Source organism: Synchiropus splendidus, chromosome 3, assembly GCF_027744825.2.
Source record: "Synchiropus splendidus isolate RoL2022-P1 chromosome 3, RoL_Sspl_1.0, whole genome shotgun sequence".
Classification (NCBI taxonomy): domain Eukaryota; kingdom Metazoa; phylum Chordata; class Actinopteri; order Syngnathiformes; family Callionymidae; genus Synchiropus; species Synchiropus splendidus.
In genome coordinates this window covers 20,245,298-20,263,650 of record NC_071336.1, presented here as the reverse complement: position 1 = coordinate 20,263,650, position 18,353 = coordinate 20,245,298, and the positions used below count along the sequence as shown (strand labels likewise).

Genomic DNA, 18,353 nt, shown 5'->3' with positions numbered 1-18,353 from the left:
GCCATTTAAAAAAAATGATGTGAGGTCACTTATCGATTCTACACTCACATGTTTTCTTCATATCTATAGTTGTTTAACAAATCCAGTTTGACTTCTTTTCAACTGAGTCTGCAGCAGATTCAGCTCATGAATCCCACATTTTTTTTCAGGACTGTGTTACTCTAATATTATAAAACAATTTGATGAATTGCTTGGTGGTATTAGATTTGAAAGCTGCTCAGGAGAGGAAGAGAACAAGCCATCTGTAGTGAGAGTGTGCAAAATGCTCACTGTTTTATACAGTGGTCCTGAAGGGCAAAAGACATCACAAAAGAAAAGTACGACCACAAACCAAAAAGCACATTTACCAAAACGGAATCACAATCACAAATCTCAATCCCCAAACCAGAAACACATTTACAAAAACAGACATCGCAATTACATAAACGGAATCGCAATAACAAAAATGAAATCGCAACTGTTGTTGTGCAGTTTGTTCAAGCAACAAAGGGCTTTATAGCAGGTTCCCACCGACCTACGGTTTGCATCATTCGTAATTGTGTTTCTGTTTTGAAGGTTCTGATTCTGTGTTTGTAATTGCGATTCTGTTTTTGTGAATATGCATTTTGGTTTGTAGTTGTACTTTTCTTTTGTGTTTGTCGTTTGCCCTTTGGGGCCACCGTAGTTTTACCATAAAACTCTAGCGAAACAAGTCATTGTGAAGGACTGCCTGAGTACAGCCACTTTTCGTCATCTAAACCTGTGCTTGTCATAATAACTGAGGTGAATTAATTATTATTTCATTTTGTCCTTTGTTTTTAGGTTCTTCTTGTAAGACTTTTTCAGATGTGTATTAACATCAAAACCCAGGATAATGTTAAACACCAATCAAAGTAGAAATCCAAGTCCTTGACTACCATTTCTGTCGACTTTCTTTGCACAATACGCCATTAAATGTCAAATTTTCTCCTTTTATTCACTGTTTGATGTATTAATGCTATTGAATTGGTGAAATAATATACATACCATTTTCCTGTGGTGAGGTCCTTTTCCTTTTGCTCTGAGTATCTTGGTGAATTCGTGACGCAGTGTAGTGAATGTGTGGAACAGTTGATGCCACACAAACAATGTTGTGGGTGGCTGACTTCTCAAGGTCTCACAGCCGCCCAGATTTTTCTTTCTGCCTTCCTTTAATCACTGTTTATCCACCCACTGCAATCCTCCATGTGAGTCGCGCAGAGATCTGTACCTTGATTACGAGGCCGTTTACAAAGGTGAGCAGAGAGAAGTGTTGCAGGCATCAGCGTTAATGACCGCGTCGTCCAAAATATTTGCTCATGTTGCAACAGTGGCATATTCTCTCCTTTCATCCTGATGTTGAGAATAACTGTTCCTTTCACACAGAGGTACGATTCTGATTTTTATTGACAAAATCTGGTTTAAAATACCTTTTTTTTGTTAACTTAGACTAGAGAGAATATTTATTTATTGATTTAAATAAGCCCTTTTAGTCGACTGAAACTGGACAATTTAATTTAATTATTTTAACCTATAAAATAATTAAAATTAAAATAGTGCCTCATACACTGTTATTTATCCAGAAGTGTGGCACTGGAGAATATATGTACAATGAAAACAAGCAACATTGATAATTATGAAAAGAACAATATTGAAAGCGAAAACTGTGTTGGAAGAGCACCTGAGCCACAGCTACGCACAAAGAGGATGTGGAGACGTTTTCGTGATCGCCTTCAGCTTCCTTGATTTTCTCCTCTCTGTTTCGACCTCCACACTGTCCAGCTGCGCTCCCACCACTGCGCCAGCATTTCTCAAATCCTGCTTCAGTTTGTTTGTGAGGCCCGAAAGGGAAACAGTGATATTAATGTCTGGCGTCATCACCAGTGCTCCAGTGAAGGAAAGTGAGGTTTGAACTTGAAGAAAGCTACACACTCTTCATGTGGCCATTAAGGAAGTAACTGCGACTAAAAAAAAATCAAATGTTGTTTGTGGAGCATCCTTGAGCATGGGAATCTTGGAGGCAACAGAAAGGGGAAATCAGGATAAAGAAAAGCTGAGGACAAAAGTTATAATTGTGGCCAGAAAATCATTCTGTTTTCACAAACAAGGATCTGACCTAAACTTGACCCTTGAGTCACCCCAAAAAAAAGCTAATGTGGGAATGTAAGGAACAGAAATATTAATAATCTCTATATGAGGAAGAGGAACTTATCCCTGTGTGAGTTGTCAGTTTTTTTTGTTCTCATTTTAAATTACTCTGTTGTAGGATAAATACGGACTTGTGCTCAAAAAGCAGCTGGTAAGAAATAGAAAGGTACACAATTTCACCAAGGCTTACATTCGGAGGCTGAACTCAATTTAGTCATGAAATTAATTATCAGCGTTCAAATGAATTGCCATGAACCCGTTCCAGCCCTCATTATAAATAACAAACGTATTTAAAAAGTACTGTGTGAAAATGTTTTTACTGAGTTTTTTTTATTTATTTTTTAGGATGTTTCTCTTTCATTCCCAACATTTCCTTGATCTTCTAACCTCCTCCGCATCAGCTGTGTCTGCAGCGCCTCATTTTCTTCAATGCAATGCAGATTATTTGCTTTTTCGTCACACACTTTCTCAAAACCCATGATTGAAAGCATTACGTTTTGTGAAATACGAGCACAAATGTGAGCGCAGCACATTAGACTGGTCACGTCAGCGTCCCAGAAGCCACCTCACGTTGTTGATGCCAATAAGGCTTTGTGAATTATACATGGTGGTTCTTCACCCCATTGTAAATATCAAATAAATGAATGTTGTGCATGTGAAGGTGGCATTTTACCTGAAGGCCTCCCAATTGCAGAGCGCCTGTTTTGCAGAAGACCTTTGACCCTCGGTTGTATTAAAACCATCGGTTAGTCCCTGAACCGTGCAACGGTGGAAAAAAAGAGGTGATGAAAAAGCCGATCGAAAGTCTGAAATGTCAGAATAAATTGGAAATAATATGTAAGTTCTGCCGCATGTAATAGAATAGAAATCCTGACTTGACTGCGGCTCGCCGGACTGAAACATTGTTTTGTTTGTTGCGTCTCGGGAGGTTGTTCAATTACAGTCCTTAGTTGTTTTTGTGTAAACCAGCGGTCAGACAGAAGGAAGATTGATGATTTGTCTTTGTTAATTTCCACTCGGTTGCTCCGATCACTCCCTTTACTCGCCGATACTGAACACACAAGGATTCACACGCGCGCACGCACGGAACTTGTTTCTCCGAGCTCGGTGTCTAATGGGGTGTGATCCGATATATTTGGCATGTCATCATTTCTCATTTAGCCAAGTTTCTTTTCATCTAATTTCAAAGTCAAAGAAAACAAAATCCAGATACAGGCGGTGTGCAGACGCTCCCCTGACTGAGAGGATGATTGTATAAAAAGCGTGAGAGTGGGCGGTTTTTATTAACATTCCTTTACTTTCATGTTGCTCTTTCTTTTCAAGTATTTAATGAAACCTCATCAGATTAAAAAAAAAAAAAATCTCACCTTAGCTTTTATCTAAATGTTTAAGCCTGTCCCCTGTGTGTCTTTATTTCAGACTGTGGAGAACTGCGTGTGTATCTTGAGGAACTTGTCATACCGCTTGGCTGCCGAGACGTCACATGGCCAGCAGGTCGGGCTGGAGGAGCTGGACGGCTTGCTCTGCGACGCCAACGGCCACGATGGGGAGAGTTCTGGCTGCTGGGGGAAGAAGAAGAAGAAAAAGAAGGGAGCTGACCAGGTATGGGTTCGATTCGATCACATTAGATTAGTGTCCTTTATATGTCAAAATATGGCATGTGACTATATATGGAGGATAATGTCTGTGTTCTCTTTGTGTTGTCCATTGGTTGCTTAGGTTTCCTACCTCAGTCCAAAAACAAGCATCCACAGCTTTACACAACGTTTTTGATCGCGTTTAAATGAATGTTTTTGAGGTTAGAAGTGTTCATCTCAGGCTATCATTAAGCATGTAACCCTTTTAGGTGCCAAAGTTTTTTTTTTTTTTCAATGAAACACTCTCACTTTGATATTTCAAAAGGCTGTAGCTTGAAAATGGTTAGAGATAATAGCGTACTGTGAATGAGAAAAAATCTCCAGTATGACCCGACGTTTGGGATGTGAATTCATTGACTCATCTACTTTATATATAATGACGTTGCTCGGTGGCGGCCATAGTGAACTACATAACTTCTACAGGTGTTCATCTGTAACACTAGTGATTCTCTTCTTCATCTCTCAAGCCACAGTGATGGTGACTCGGCATCATCAATGTATTATACTGAGGGACCGCTGCTGCGGAATATATATATATATCCCTGTTGTTCAGCCCCTGTGGGGACCTAAATGTCAGCAATGCCTGGGTACACGTCTGTATTGCACTACATGGTCCAAGTGTGAGGATGAGGCTGACGTTTTGAAACTGTTAAATCAGTTGCTACAGAAAGAAATGTGGTGGGGGAAACAAGATTTAGATGGTACATCATGGCAGTTTAGATGAAAAATAACTGTTCACCATGTATAATGCATCTCCTCAGGGCTTCTCAATATGGATCACTGATGCATAATTTACTTTGCCGGCAATGTCATAAGTACAGCTGCAACCGAACTACCTGCTCCAAGTCTCTGTAGAGTTTGGCAGTGCCTTGAACTCTGTACCAGACTTGTTGAGATGGATGTTACCTAAAATGAATTCACCTTCAAGTGTCTGCTTCTGGATCTGAGTAAAATATTTTTGAAAGTGTTGAATCTGGAGAGATTTATTAACTTGCAAATGAACATTATACATTCTTATTTATGGAGGCTGTCTCCAGGCAACAGGAAGGATCTCTCCTATTTCACTGCCTCAGCACACTTGAAACTATAGGAAGGCTTTGATTTTGTGATCAGAGATGCTATCTATAGACGTGCCTCTACACACGCATGCACACAATAATGGTGAGACAAGAGAAGAATGGGAAGCAGAGTGTAACAGAATGTCGATGGGGAGAGGCTAATCAAGGACTGAGAGTTGAAAAAAAACTGAGGTTATCTGTGTATTACTTGATTTGAAATTCAAATAAAGATCAAAGGTATTCATATTCCAGTAAGATAAACGTATCGCACACCAAAGGAAATGGATGTGTAATGTGACTGGTTGACAAAATACATAAATAACTGCAGGAAAACGTCTGCCATTGAAGGTTTCAACAGGCCATGAGAAAATACTTATCAGATGTCAGACATGCACTTCATGTATAATTCTGTGAAATATAAAAGTATAATTGCCTTGTTTTCTTTTTTAATCTTTTGTTAAATAAAAAAATGTGTCTTTAATTTTTGCATCAAAGAAATCAAGTTGTCCTGATTTTCTCATGAAAGAGATCTATTTTTAGATCCTCCCTGCTAGAAGTGGAAATGACAGCAAAGTTTTAACAAGCAGTAACTAGATTTTTCACACGATTGTTTCATCACCATTTAAAAGTATCATTTTTAGGAGGAATAAATGGAAAGCGATGCAACAGGCTTTATTCCTGAAAGCAAAAGACAGTGAAATGCTCGCTCTGCCTCCTTTTTTCCAGACTTTCTGCCCTTTTCCTCGTGCAATATTTTCTCCTGCATCACAGCAAGATGGGAGGTTTCCAGAATATGTCTTCAAGTCGCTTTGACTTTTTAATAGGTCGAGCTGTTCGGCACAGTGGGAGACGTGCAGTTTTCCATGGGGTGATTTTAACACGCAAACACAGAGGAGAGCTTCTTTATTAGAAAAGTCTTGGCTCTTTTCTCTACATGGGCGTGTCGCTATTTTCTACGTTTTTGTTGTTGTTTTTCATGCTGATTTATGAAAACTGCTTCATGACTGAAAGAGTACAATGTCTATATAATCGGCACACTGTGAAATCCAACAAGAAGCTCATGACGCTGCAATTACTGCACATAGAAGGGAAAAGAATGACCTTGAAGAATTCACTTGGACAGCAACTTTTTTTTCTTCCCTTGAAATATCAGCAGAGTTGTTGCTTCTTCACAAGAAAACAGCTTGTATGAATAAAGTTTCACTGGCTTCAGCCCAAACTCAGCTTTGAAAGTGCTGAAGTTCAGTCAGGAGTCTTTGGGAAAATCTCAAACTACATCTTGCTGTGTGTCAGTCCACTTGATACAATTTTACATCGATCAAGTTGAACAATGGAGTCCAAAGGGCAAAAGAGATTTCGGAGTAATGTCTCATCATCAAGTGTATTCTGCTTCATTGCTCTTTGTTTCCTCTCTTGTTCAGTGGGACGGCGTGGGTCCTTTCCCGGACACAGCGGAGCCCCCCAAAGGCGTTCAGATGCTCTGGCACCCCACCATTGTCAAGCCCTACCTGACCCTGCTATCAGAGTGCTCAAACCCAGACACCCTGGAGGGAGCAGCTGGAGCCCTGCAGAACCTGGCTGCAGGCAGTTGGAAGGTAAATTGGCACATTAGAGCGACTGAAATACTCACTTTCATAATGGAGAGTGGAGTGGAAATACACCCTTTACATTCACTTGTGTACTTTAATTTAGTTTTTATTTCCATTAACGCTGTAAAAAAATGACTTCAGGGCGGGGTGGTCAGTTGTGTTCGGGGAGGTAGAACCCTAGTGGTGCACGATCACCAGCCCTTTTTCCAACTTTCACTGTTATTGGTGGATGTTTTCAGCGAGCCGTGTGTATGTCTATGCATTGTTGATGCCAAGGCTGAAAGAGTGCTTCATTACATTTCCAATATTTACCATAAGAAGAGGAGGGATGAAAAAGGCGGATGTTTTGTTCAGAAGGGTTGCCATCCCATTAGATCCCTCCTAAAATCGACTACTGCGTTACCTTGACTGTGTACTCACAAGCGCTCTCAAATGTGTTTCATGTAGTGTGGATCAAAACTGAAAGTCCACGCCTGTTATATCCTTGTTGTTTTAAACTGATTATTTGCCAGCAAAAGTAGAGCGAGTCAGGAAGACGTGAGGAATCCAGCATCTATTGTTGAGGGAAAACGGAACTTGTCATTATCACATCCGCAAACCACTTAAAAATCTATGAAGAAGAGTCAGTCATTTTTATTCACAAAAGACAAAATTGATGTGAACAATGCAACTAGGACAGTTGCCTTCAACACTTTCACTCCCTGCATAATGTGAACGTTACAATTACGAGTGGCCTATTTACGAACACTGAGAGCCCACAGGAAAATATCAACTTATGTACCTGTTTCACAAAAATAAACTCATTTCAATGAAAAAGAAAGAGAGTAAAGTTCATGCAGGTGTCATTGGTTGTCTCCCAGCATTCATGTTCGACACTGAGTGGGAGAGGAACAACAGCTGAGGAGCGTGGATTACTGGAGGTTGTTGTCAACAGAATATCAATTTGTTATTAACAATAGTGCATTACTGGAGTTAAGCCCATTTTCATTTGGGGAAAGCCAGGGGGACGTCATGTTCAGTCTGGCAGTCCCTCACTCCAGACAACCAGTTGATCCTTCACAGTCAGTGATGCCAGTAATGAGTGACTTAGTAAATTAAAGTTACGTACCTACGTCGCTGTGCATTACTATTGTTGCCATAGTCGTGAAGCGAAACATCAACATTTGCTTTCTTCAACTGCGTCTTTGGGCATGACATCATATAAGGGACATGCCATTCACGTTTTCAGCATGCGGGCAGTTTCAAGCTGGCGGCGACACAGCAGTAAATAACATTTCTAGCAGACAATACAGACACTACTTTGAATTAGTGTCTGCTACTGATGCCAGTATTAACCCAGCAAGGTCCACCAACGCGCAGAAAAAAAGGAAAGGAAAGCAAATAAAGGAGTCTCGCAAATGTCGAAAGAGTGGACTCAAAAAACTATGTACCAGTTTTTTTAATCTTCTTGATAGGTCAAGTTAAACAACGCTTATGATAGATTTTTGGACTTTTCTACATTACATTTCAGTGGAGGAAGAACTGGTACTGATGAGCTGTTCTGCTTTCTCCCCAAAGTCCAAAATAAAGTGCTCCTCCTACTGCCTCCAGGTGACCAACAGGAGACCTGAAACACTGAGACTTACTAAACTTTTGCCTGTCTTGTAGAAAAGTAGTAAAATATTAATAATAATGGGGCATTTCCTGTATTTTTATTATATGAATGGCAAAATGTCACTTTGATTCGTTTTTCTAGCTCTGATTTGTTGCTTTTTGTGAGTGATTTTCGGTCCAATAGGTTAGACTGTGTGAAGATGCAATATTGACTCTACAATCATATATCTGACATTGTGCTGAAATATACATACATGGAAAGGTAACCCCAGGGGTTCAGGTTTGTTCTTAGGTTACCTTGTTTCAAAAACACAATCTCAAATTTAACATGGAAATATTGCTTAGTCAATGAGAGCTGTGGTCGGCTGCTCAATGTAGCTTGACAAGTAACTTGTAATGCAACTTAGTTACTTTTAAATTCAAGTAATAAGTAAACTAACAGTTACTTTTAGAGGGGGTTATCAGTAATCAGTAGTCAGATGACTTTTTCAAAGTAACTGTGGCATCACCGTTGACTGATAAGTATTCTTCCTGCCTTTGCTGTTTAAATGGCTTGGATCCTTCTTTGACTGTCCTTCCAAAGTGAGGCCTAAAATGCTGCTGCCTCCTGCTGTCACACTGAGCACATTGCTATCAACACAATATTGGCAAGTCTTCGCTTACTGAAGTGCTTCTTTGGTTTATATATGTGTGATTGCTGCATGAGTCGAAGAGGGTTGTTATGTTTGATAAAGAAAATATAGTCAGATTCATGCTGACTCCTCTCATCCATGGTATAGATGACATTTTGCATAGTTTTGGGGGTCTATGTGTGACTCATGGGCATATAACTTGAGGACCTTGAAAGATGAATCTTTCATCCAACATGTGAAATGAGAGGAGATGAGAGGACAGAAAAAGAAAGAGGTGAGAGGATGACAAATGAGGGGGGAGGAGGGATGGGTATCAGGTGGTTATCTGGAAATCTCATTTTCTATTATGGAGCTTAACTGCATTGTTTGAGCCAGCGTCTGTCTGAGAATTGCCCTGCTGATGCACGATCTGGCAAAGATAAATGATACTTTCTTCATCACTGAAACTAACTATAGCTCTCCCCATTTTCTCTGAAGTCATGTGTTTTGTTTTCGCAATTAGCACAATCATTGATATTGAGTGTATTAAAAACTAGGCTTGGATTCATTTGTGGTTATGTGTGCCTCGCTTGTATCTGTTGCTGTAGCGCAGTTGGGCTCTGTGACTTATAAGGAGGCGCTGCTTGAGCATTATGTGTTGGAGGAGTCCACTTAAGTGAACGTTGATGGTTGTAGAGGGACGACAGAGTGGTCTCTGAGCTCCAACCTGCACTCTCCAGTTCATATAACTGCAGTGAAATGCTTCATTCCCTTTTACTTTCACCCTGGACAACTCCCACATCTCCTCCAATTTTGAGCTGAGAACCCGCACCTCTTATCCAGGTCGAGTTTGAGAGCCGACATATAACATAAAAGTTATCACGCGTCGATGAACCTGTAACATTTCTCTTTAAATTCTCTGAGGTGGAGGTGAAGGTCAAACACTTCCTGTCTCTCCCACAGTGGTCAGTGTATATTCGGGCGGCCGTACGCAAGGAGAAAGGACTTCCCATCCTGGTGGAGCTGCTGAGGATAGACAACGACAAGGTGGTATGTGCTGTAGCTACTGCCCTGCGAAATATGGCCCTGGACATCAGGAACAAAGAGCTCATCGGTAAGTGCATCGAGATTCGTGGTTCCTGCAGTTCGTGGTCGCAGCTTACTGTGTTTAAATTGTTTTCTAGGTTTCAGATGAAAATATATTTATACTTGCAGACAGAAGTTGCTAGACAAAGTTGGGTGCTGACTGGCTCAGCATTCGTCACCGGTCGCTGTGCAGAGTCTCCCTCTCTAGTGTTGTGCTTTTGTGCCTTGTGAATACAACGACAGGTGAAGGTTCTGCAGCATCCTGCACCCCTGAACCTAATGTGCTAAATGGAAAGTGTAAGACAGGTTTGCCAAATTGGGAAGTGGGTTTTGAAAAACTTAAAAAAAAAATACTACGATATTAAGGCTTTAAAATACTGGAGTAATAAAATATATGCTTGAAAATGCATAGGTAATTTCTACTCGTGGATTATCAATGGATAAAGGTGTCCTTGGGTGTTCTAAGAGTAAAACTTTGATGTCCAGACATGTATTTGGAGTCAAACAGCAAAAGAGATATGACCACAAAAAACAAAATCTACTTAGATGCAGCACACTCTTGGGAGGAGATTAAAAAAAGAATGCTTTAAATCAAACACATACTAGTCCAGTGCTTCCGGCTGTGTCTATTGCATTATTTAGTCAGATGTATAAATGTGGTTTCTAATACTAACTAATGAGGGCAGCGTATTTGTTTTTGGAAGCAGGGAAAAAAAACCAACAGATGCTGTGCGGAGGTTCAAAACAAAGTATCTGTCTTTGAGTGAGGCTTTGCGACGATCCGCTACATTGGGATAGTTCAGATGAACGCATGTGAAACTGTGTGGCTTTGTGTGTGAAGCCGGGGATGATGTCACCACTTTGTATCTTGGTTATCGCTAATTATCGCAGCTTCTCAGTGTGCTCTGTGGTTGCTATGGGAACCATGCAACCCTCACTCTGAAGCTCTGGCTGCTTTTTTGTCTCTCGGTTTTGCCTGTTTGTGCTGTTATCGGAATTCGTTTGACTCATGGTTTTCATCGGATTTTAGGAGGTTGAAGAGTTTGTCTTTTTTTTCTTAAATCCTGGATGAATGTTTGTGCTGAGACCAGTTATTGGAGCATTGTGCTTGTGTCCACACCTGAAACATTCAGGTTCAATACAGCACAGTTTATCATAATGAAGCTCATTCAGTGGCTGAATCTGAATTTGTGGAATGTTTATAACAATAGATACCTCTGTTTTTTGGCATTGGCCAGGACAAATATGTTTGAGAGCAGCCAGCAGATTTCCATAAGCTCCAATGAAAGCATGTTTGGAAACGGGACAGAACACATTGGCTGATTAATTTAAGTAATTACCTCGAATTTTTGCTGGGAAAAAAATAATTGTGAAGTTGTTTTCCATTCTCAATTGACTGCATGCTTGACTTATTCCTTTAATTTGTTTTCAGTATGATTAGGCCTCTTTGTGTTATTTAAATTGCAGACACTGTGATGGGGTAAGTGGGGATGGAGGACATTTTCAGTGTAGACCTGTCAGAATGAATCGTGTCCGGTAGGGATGGGCTATAACTTATCATACACGATATACCGCCAAACACAATCTCCACGATGACAATTCTGCATCTCACGATAAATTCGATAAACATGCGGCTCACTCGCTGCGTTGGACATCGCCGTGCTCTCCAGCTCCATGGCCGACAGCTGTGGAGAGTGTGGTGGACTTTGGTTCACCATCAAAGTTTAAGACATATTTTTATATGTATAATGATTTTGACAATGGGATATGACTAAATGATCATTTATTTATTTCTAATATTTCTTCAATAGCATCTAGGAAATGTGTCCAGACTTAAGTGAGCTGTTGAGAGACATGAGATACAGCAGACAGACGGCTCACTTCAACCCCCTTTCACGTCTGGGTTCTACCAGAGATGTGAAACATTGAATTTCTCATCCCTACACTTGGTTAACTATTATATTTATACATAAACAAATAATGATGTTGGAGACAAACTCCACTAATATGTTTCATCATAAAACAGTTTCAAGAGAGACTGTAGTGTCCAACACATGGAATTGAATGAAATAATAATAATAATAGTAAGAAATAATGAATGATAAATGTATTTATTATGATAATTATTGTTATCGCTGTAATTACAACATTTATCACGCTAACTTTTCGTCCATATCCATATCGCCCATCCCTAGTGTGCGGAGCCGAATCCTTTTGCTCTCTTTGTTTTTTTGTTTTTCTACAGAAAATTTTCTTACTAACACAATAAATACAGTAAATACAGGCCTTTATTTTCGTTAGGTGCCGAGGTGAACCTGTCAATGAAAGTGTATCGACCATGTAATTACCACTGGAGTTGCAGCACCATCTAGATTATTCTGTAATCTGCTTCATATTTAAAACTGCTGTTGGTACTTAAATCTGTTATTTCAAGGTTAGTTTTTCCAACTGGCAGCAGGCGTGGAGGTTTGCATAAAAGGCTGTAAGTCCAGCCAACTCTCTGTAAGGAAGGATGGTTGGATCGCTGTATGGTGGATTAGAGACAGACATGTGAATGGATTGATGGCTGGTGGCCGTAAGGATGTAGGATTGAAGATGGACCTCTTTATTGCTGGCGGTAATACAGTGAGACAAGCAGTGAGGTAAGTGGTTGTGGTAAAGCAGGGTATGAAAGCATGCAGTAGGTGTGACTAGGTAGGATGATCAAGGTAGGTTAAGATGGAGGAGGCTGGCTTGTTGTGGCAACTCCTGATGGAATTGCACAAAGACAAAGAAGAGATGAATTCATTGTAAGGTTATGTACAGTATATGAATAAACGGAATCAATGAAGAGTGGGAAGTGAGATGGTGGAATGATGGATATGTCTCTGAGTGGATTGGTGGGTGCTTGCATGGATGGATGGATGGAACTAACCATGGATGGATTATTGGCCTCCATTTGGGCAGCAAGTGAAAGATAGGAAATTAATGTATGTTTTGGATGGAATAATGAAAAGATAGATGAAGAATTTATATGTCTACCTTTGTGAGCGATGGCTGTATGAATAGATATTTTTTGATGTGTGTCTAAGGGATCAACAAATAGGTTGAATATTGGAATATTGTTTTATTTTTGAGGAAAGTTGGAAAATCCCAGTGTGTTTCTGTGACAGAAATATTGAACGGATTGATGTTAAATTAGTCATCTGTTCCTATTTCTATTAAAAACAAAAATAAAGAACCTGAACCAACGGTGGAGGAACACAGGAGCCCCGAGGAGAAATCAAATATATCAGACGGACACTCCAGGCCTGAGTTGATATGAGCTGACAGCAGAAAGGTAGAGGCCAGGCACTCCGAGGGGAGAAGCTTCATTTGGCGCTTGTTCACAGGTCTGATCCAGCACAGTGACTTCACCTCTCAGTCCAAAACATTTCTCCTTTAAAGGGGCAATGGAGTGCAGCTTTAGATTTCACCGTCCACTCTGGTGTTAACACGCTTTCTGACTTTCTGTTTGGGGACAGCACGGCCCAGATGTGGTTTGGCAGGTCGGTAGAAAAAGTTCCGGGCCTCCGCTTCACGCCAGATGGGAAGCTTAACTTGCGAGGTGTGCTTTAGCTCACTCTGTAAGCTAATTCGCACACAAACATGCGTTGACCTCCAGCAGCTTTGTGTAGTTCTCCCTCCTCTTGCCTCTAACTGTACGACTTTGGTAGCTCCTCTTTGTTGTTCCTTTGAGCTTCTCCTGATAAAGCTTCAATATTTCTCTGTTGTAGTCGTGTGCGCTACCACTGTACACCCTTGATGGATTTAGGTGCTCAGATTGGTTCCACGTACCACAGCAGCTGATGACGCTTCACATGATGAAGAGGGCTTTGCCAAACTGTGAATCAACAGGAGACAAACAAGGGAGATAAAAGACTAGACTGGAAGATGAAGGATTAAAGCGTGTCAGCTTAAGACGTAACCACAACTGCATGTTTTTCTTTCACCCTCCTCAAGTGTGATTTCATGGCCTGTATCACTGTCACCCACAATCATTCTCCTCATCTGACATCTCTTTGTCTCTCTGATTTTACCTCTCTCCCAGTTATTGATTTGCATAATGCACTGTAAGCCTGTGTAGCCATAAATGAATCCCGTTCGCGGCTGCAGCGCCTGTCTGCGCCGTTCTCCTTGCCTCCTTTGCTTACAGATGGTAATTTGACACACATGAATTGAGAGCAGCACATGAACGCCGGAGAGGCATGATGTTATTTCAAAGGCAGCAGCCGTTTACCGAGTGTGATAAACACACACGCCGCTCACAAACCAAAGCTAAATCTCTTTTAATTGAACCAATATGTATTAATGCAAATTCCGTAAGACACTAAATGAAGTCATTTAATGCGGTTTATAAAGATTGCAGCAAAATCCTCGCCTGATCGATCACCTTTTAAATACTGAAGGCTGCTTTTCGAATATTCCCCCGCAGTATTTGAGAGTATCTTTGTGCTTTTACAAAGTTGTTGTTAAAGTAATCTTTTCATGTTTATATGTTTCTTTTGTCAATAAATGAGTCGGAGAGTGGTGCCTGACTGACACTGTCTGTGCCACAAGCGAAGAGCGCCACCGAAAGGCGTCTGTCACGACCGTTTTTCACTTGACGTTACAAAGAAATCAGTCAACTTAAATTGAACCGTCAGAAATTAAATGGTTCCCCATAATTCTTTTTTTTTCTTTGCAAGCCAACAAGAGGGCATTTTAATCCAATTTCTTTGCATTCTATATAATGCTGAGTAGGGAACAGCGTTTCTATGGTGTTTCTTTCACATATGATTCTCCATTTAGTTCGATGCTCCAGCTGCAGAAACAATGGCACCCAATAGAAATCGCATTTGAAACCATAACAAACACATGTCACGGCTGAGGGCAAACTTCACTTGACATGCAAGAAATATAATCAATCAAAGTGACAGTGAATCAAATGTGCAATATAACTGTCACCGTCTGTCACCAATTTTTCATCCATCAAACGCAACTTTTTTTTTCTCTGTTCTCTCTCCTATTGACTTCAGCCTCCCCATGAATCCCTCCCTCTCCACCCTGAGCATTAGTCGGCGCCCTGCAATTACTTTCCTGGTCGTCCTCCTCTTTTTTTGACATGACCTCATACTTGGAGCGTCTCTGTGTGACTGTGTTGATGACATCGGTGCCGGGGAGTGTTGCTGCGGCAACCGTGTAGTGCACCGCGGGGATGTTGTTAAAATGCTTGATGGTGAGTCCTGTTGTGAGGATTTGAGGTCAGATTTTCTGGTTAAAGATGCAAACATGCTTTCGTGTGAAAATTCAGCCGATTCTTTGCAAGCAATGCATGAACTTCTCTGTGAGTCTGCGCTTCCTCAACCATTTCTTCATCAGTAAACCGGTACAGAATCGAGATACTTAATGCATTGTCCTCTTCATGATGCAAGACTGAACTTTTCCCTTAGTGTGGATGGAGTGACAAGAATGGAGTGAAAGCTGGGTTGTAGACAGACGAAGGTGAGGGCTCAATTTGGAAAGCTGAGAGTTGAGGGTAAATGCACTGTGACTTCCTTCTCTAAATGATAACTGATGCGTGGGTTTGTCTTGGTAGGGAAACCACCACGCCCGCTTTTTTGTGCCGTGTCAAGTAAACCAGGCAACAGTGGACCTCTGAGGCAGCGAGAGGAGTAGCTCATGTGATGTGCGACAAATACATGGTGGTGGAATTTTCTTGTCAGCCAGCAAGCCACTGTTCAATTCACTTCCATTCACAACCAGCTTTTTCTTTCTCTCCAGCCATCCTTTCCTAGGATAGCTCCTTACTACTGTATATGCTGCTGCACATCTTGGTCAAATTATTCAGTACCCTGACATACCTGACGACATTCAGATCTGCCAGCTAATAAGGTTTTTCTCAAGGCGTTTGCTTCAGTGCGATGTACAGTACAGTATGTTGTGATGATGTCGACAGTTGGATGTCAAGATTCACAAGAATCATTGCAACTCAACTGCTGCTCAACTTATATGAAGAAGCGTATGAGAAACTCCTTCGCTCCTTCTCAAGTACGCAGCATCCGACAGAAACATTTGGAGTTTTATTTGCCTCTTAAGATGCTGCCGGTTCTCTTTTGAAAGCAACACCACAACTGAGAGCTAATCCACCTGATGTTTTCCATTTATTAAGATGCTAAGCTGGCATTGTACGTTACACTTTTTGGCTTCTGCGAGCCCACAGAAGGGCTTTTAAAGAACAATGCACTAAGAAGCTTTTGATAATAGCAAGCATTCAGCAGCGCACCACAGGGACGCCGGTCCAGGTAACTGCGTGTTAACTGTTCTTTATTCTCTGGCTGTCGGACACCAACTCCAATCACGCAGTCTAATCTTTCCTCAACATCTCCCCAAGACAATTATCTCCAATTTTACTTCGATAACACTCTCTCTTTCCCATCAGTAAACAATCAAATCAGTCCGTGGTTGAGGGTAATTGGATCTCTTTAAATCAAATCAGCCATTATGGTTGTGATGGAGCTCGGCCTGCACCGTGGGACGCGCTGGTACAAGAGTGTATTACGATCTCTGCCTCCCAGGTGAAGATGTCTGTGTACTGGAAATCTTGAATTGGGCTTGTTTATTACTCTTGTTTCTTGACTGCGTTGCTCAGTGACTGCAGAAGTTGGGCAGTGAATGGAGTCTCTTTACTTGAGGTCTTCATGAAAGCTCCTCTCATTTTAATGTTAAATTCAGTCTTTTTTGTGAGGAATCACTTGCCTGCCCATGAGGTCACGCTGGATCTTCTTTTCTCACTGAAATTGAGACACAAATTCTTCAGAAAAATATTGTTTTAACGCACAAGGTTAAAATCTATTAGGGCTGTTACAATTCATTTTACTCACGATTCAATTCGTATCATGGTTTGAGGTTGGCGAATCAATTGAAGGACGATATTGGTTAATTTAGTACAATATGATTTGAAACGTTTCAGTAGCTGTTTAGCCAAAAGGTTTTAACCTGTGTAGCTGGGAAATAATGACCTGGATAAGACTTGTGCAGGTGAAGTTCCCTAGATTCCTGTTGTTTCTTGAGACTCTGAATAAGTCAGTTTATTTGAAAATAAAAATTGCAACCTCTTAACCGCTATACAATACTCTATACTCTATAACACATTACATTTATTCAGGTTAAATTAACAGTGGTTGACGGAGATGATAGAGATGTTGTGTTCACCATTACAAATCTCAGTTATCAGTTTTTGCAAATGCCAAAATGGTTCTGAACACTTGACCACAATGGTAACTTGATAAACTAGAGCTTGATATGATTCTAGATAAATATGTTGGCACATGTACCTAAGGATTTATTTTTAAGTGGCAAAGGTTGCCACACCAAAGCAGCATCCTCCCACTCACACCTTTCCTTTCTATGTCCTCCTTCAACACATCCATGACTCTCATTGGTTGCCTTCATCTTCTTTTGCCTGGTATTTCCATTTCTAACATGTTCACTACCTTGTATCCAAACCATCTGGCCTCCCTTACTTCATCTTCAAACCAATCCCTTCAACTTCCCGACCCGCCTGCCACTTATCTAAGCATGTGTATTTTGCCTTGTTTCGCTTTGCATGATTCCTCTTCACGCCATTGCCTATCTCTACCTTCTCCTCCTTCTCATCTCTACTCACTCTAGATCACTATATCATCAGCAAACATCATAGCCCAAAAAGACTCCTCCCTAGCCGAGCCAAGCTTAGAGCTGATCCCTGATGTGATTCTACTGTTTCCTTGAAGCCTTCAGTCACTCGTTCAACACACAGTCTCACCGTTCTGTTGTTCATGACTTCCCCATATTATCAACAGTTGCATGTAATGAATGACAAGAGGGAAAGACAGCAGGTTTCAAACAATCAACCCACCAGTCTAACTGACACAAATATCCTTTAAACCTGTGTAGCTGGGAAATAATGACCTGGATCCTAGACTTGTGCAGGTGAAGTTCCCTAGATTCCTGTTGTTTCTTGAGACTCTGAATAAGTCAGTTTATTTGAAAATAAAAATTGCAACCTACTCCTGAGACTGAATTGACAGCAGTTAACCTCTATACGATACTCTACAATACAAAAAGACGATTGTAGTAATGGGTCCCTTTATACATTTCCATGAGAAAGATTGACATTAATATGCTGGCTTCTTTGAGATTGTCAAGCGCAGACAATATGAAAAATAATGGTGGTGTGCTTTGTATTAAATGAAGCGAAATATGATTATTTCCAAGTCTGTAACAAAAGATAAACGGATCATATAATACCCAGATAAAACACGGACTTGATGGTGACAATAAGGAAGGAAGTGTATACGGGGAGTAGACAATGGAACACGTTAAAACCAAAATATATCAGTCTCTGACAGTCAGACCTGTCATTCTTCTGCCTGAGCAGCTTACCTGTCTCACAGCCTCCAGACAGATGCTGAAGATGAGTTTGGATAATGAGCTGTCTTCATGTTTTTGCTATCAAGTCCAGTAACAAGGGGTGTTTTTAGTCAAAGTTTTTGGAAATAAGGAATCTGTTGATGCTCTTCTTCTTTCACTTGTCATGTCCGTGTTGTTTCTTTGAAACTGAATTCTGCTAGAACAATCTCTACACGGGATAAA

The 18,353-nt window shown here is 40.8% G+C and overlaps 1 protein-coding gene across 7 annotated transcripts in view; it reads left to right on the top strand.

Annotated features, from left to right (window-relative positions):
• Positions 1-18,353, top strand: part of ctnnd2a (catenin (cadherin-associated protein), delta 2a) — a 240,219-nt gene that overhangs the window by 198,752 nt on the left and 23,114 nt on the right. For all 7 annotated transcript variants that reach the window (XM_053858318.1, XM_053858311.1, XM_053858317.1 and 4 more), the window contains 3 exons: positions 3,565-3,747; positions 6,262-6,435; positions 9,597-9,747. In XM_053858318.1, coding sequence (XP_053714293.1) covers positions 3,565-3,747; positions 6,262-6,435; positions 9,597-9,747 — 508 coding nt within the window. The remainder of the gene's footprint in view (positions 1-3,564; positions 3,748-6,261; positions 6,436-9,596; positions 9,748-18,353) is intronic.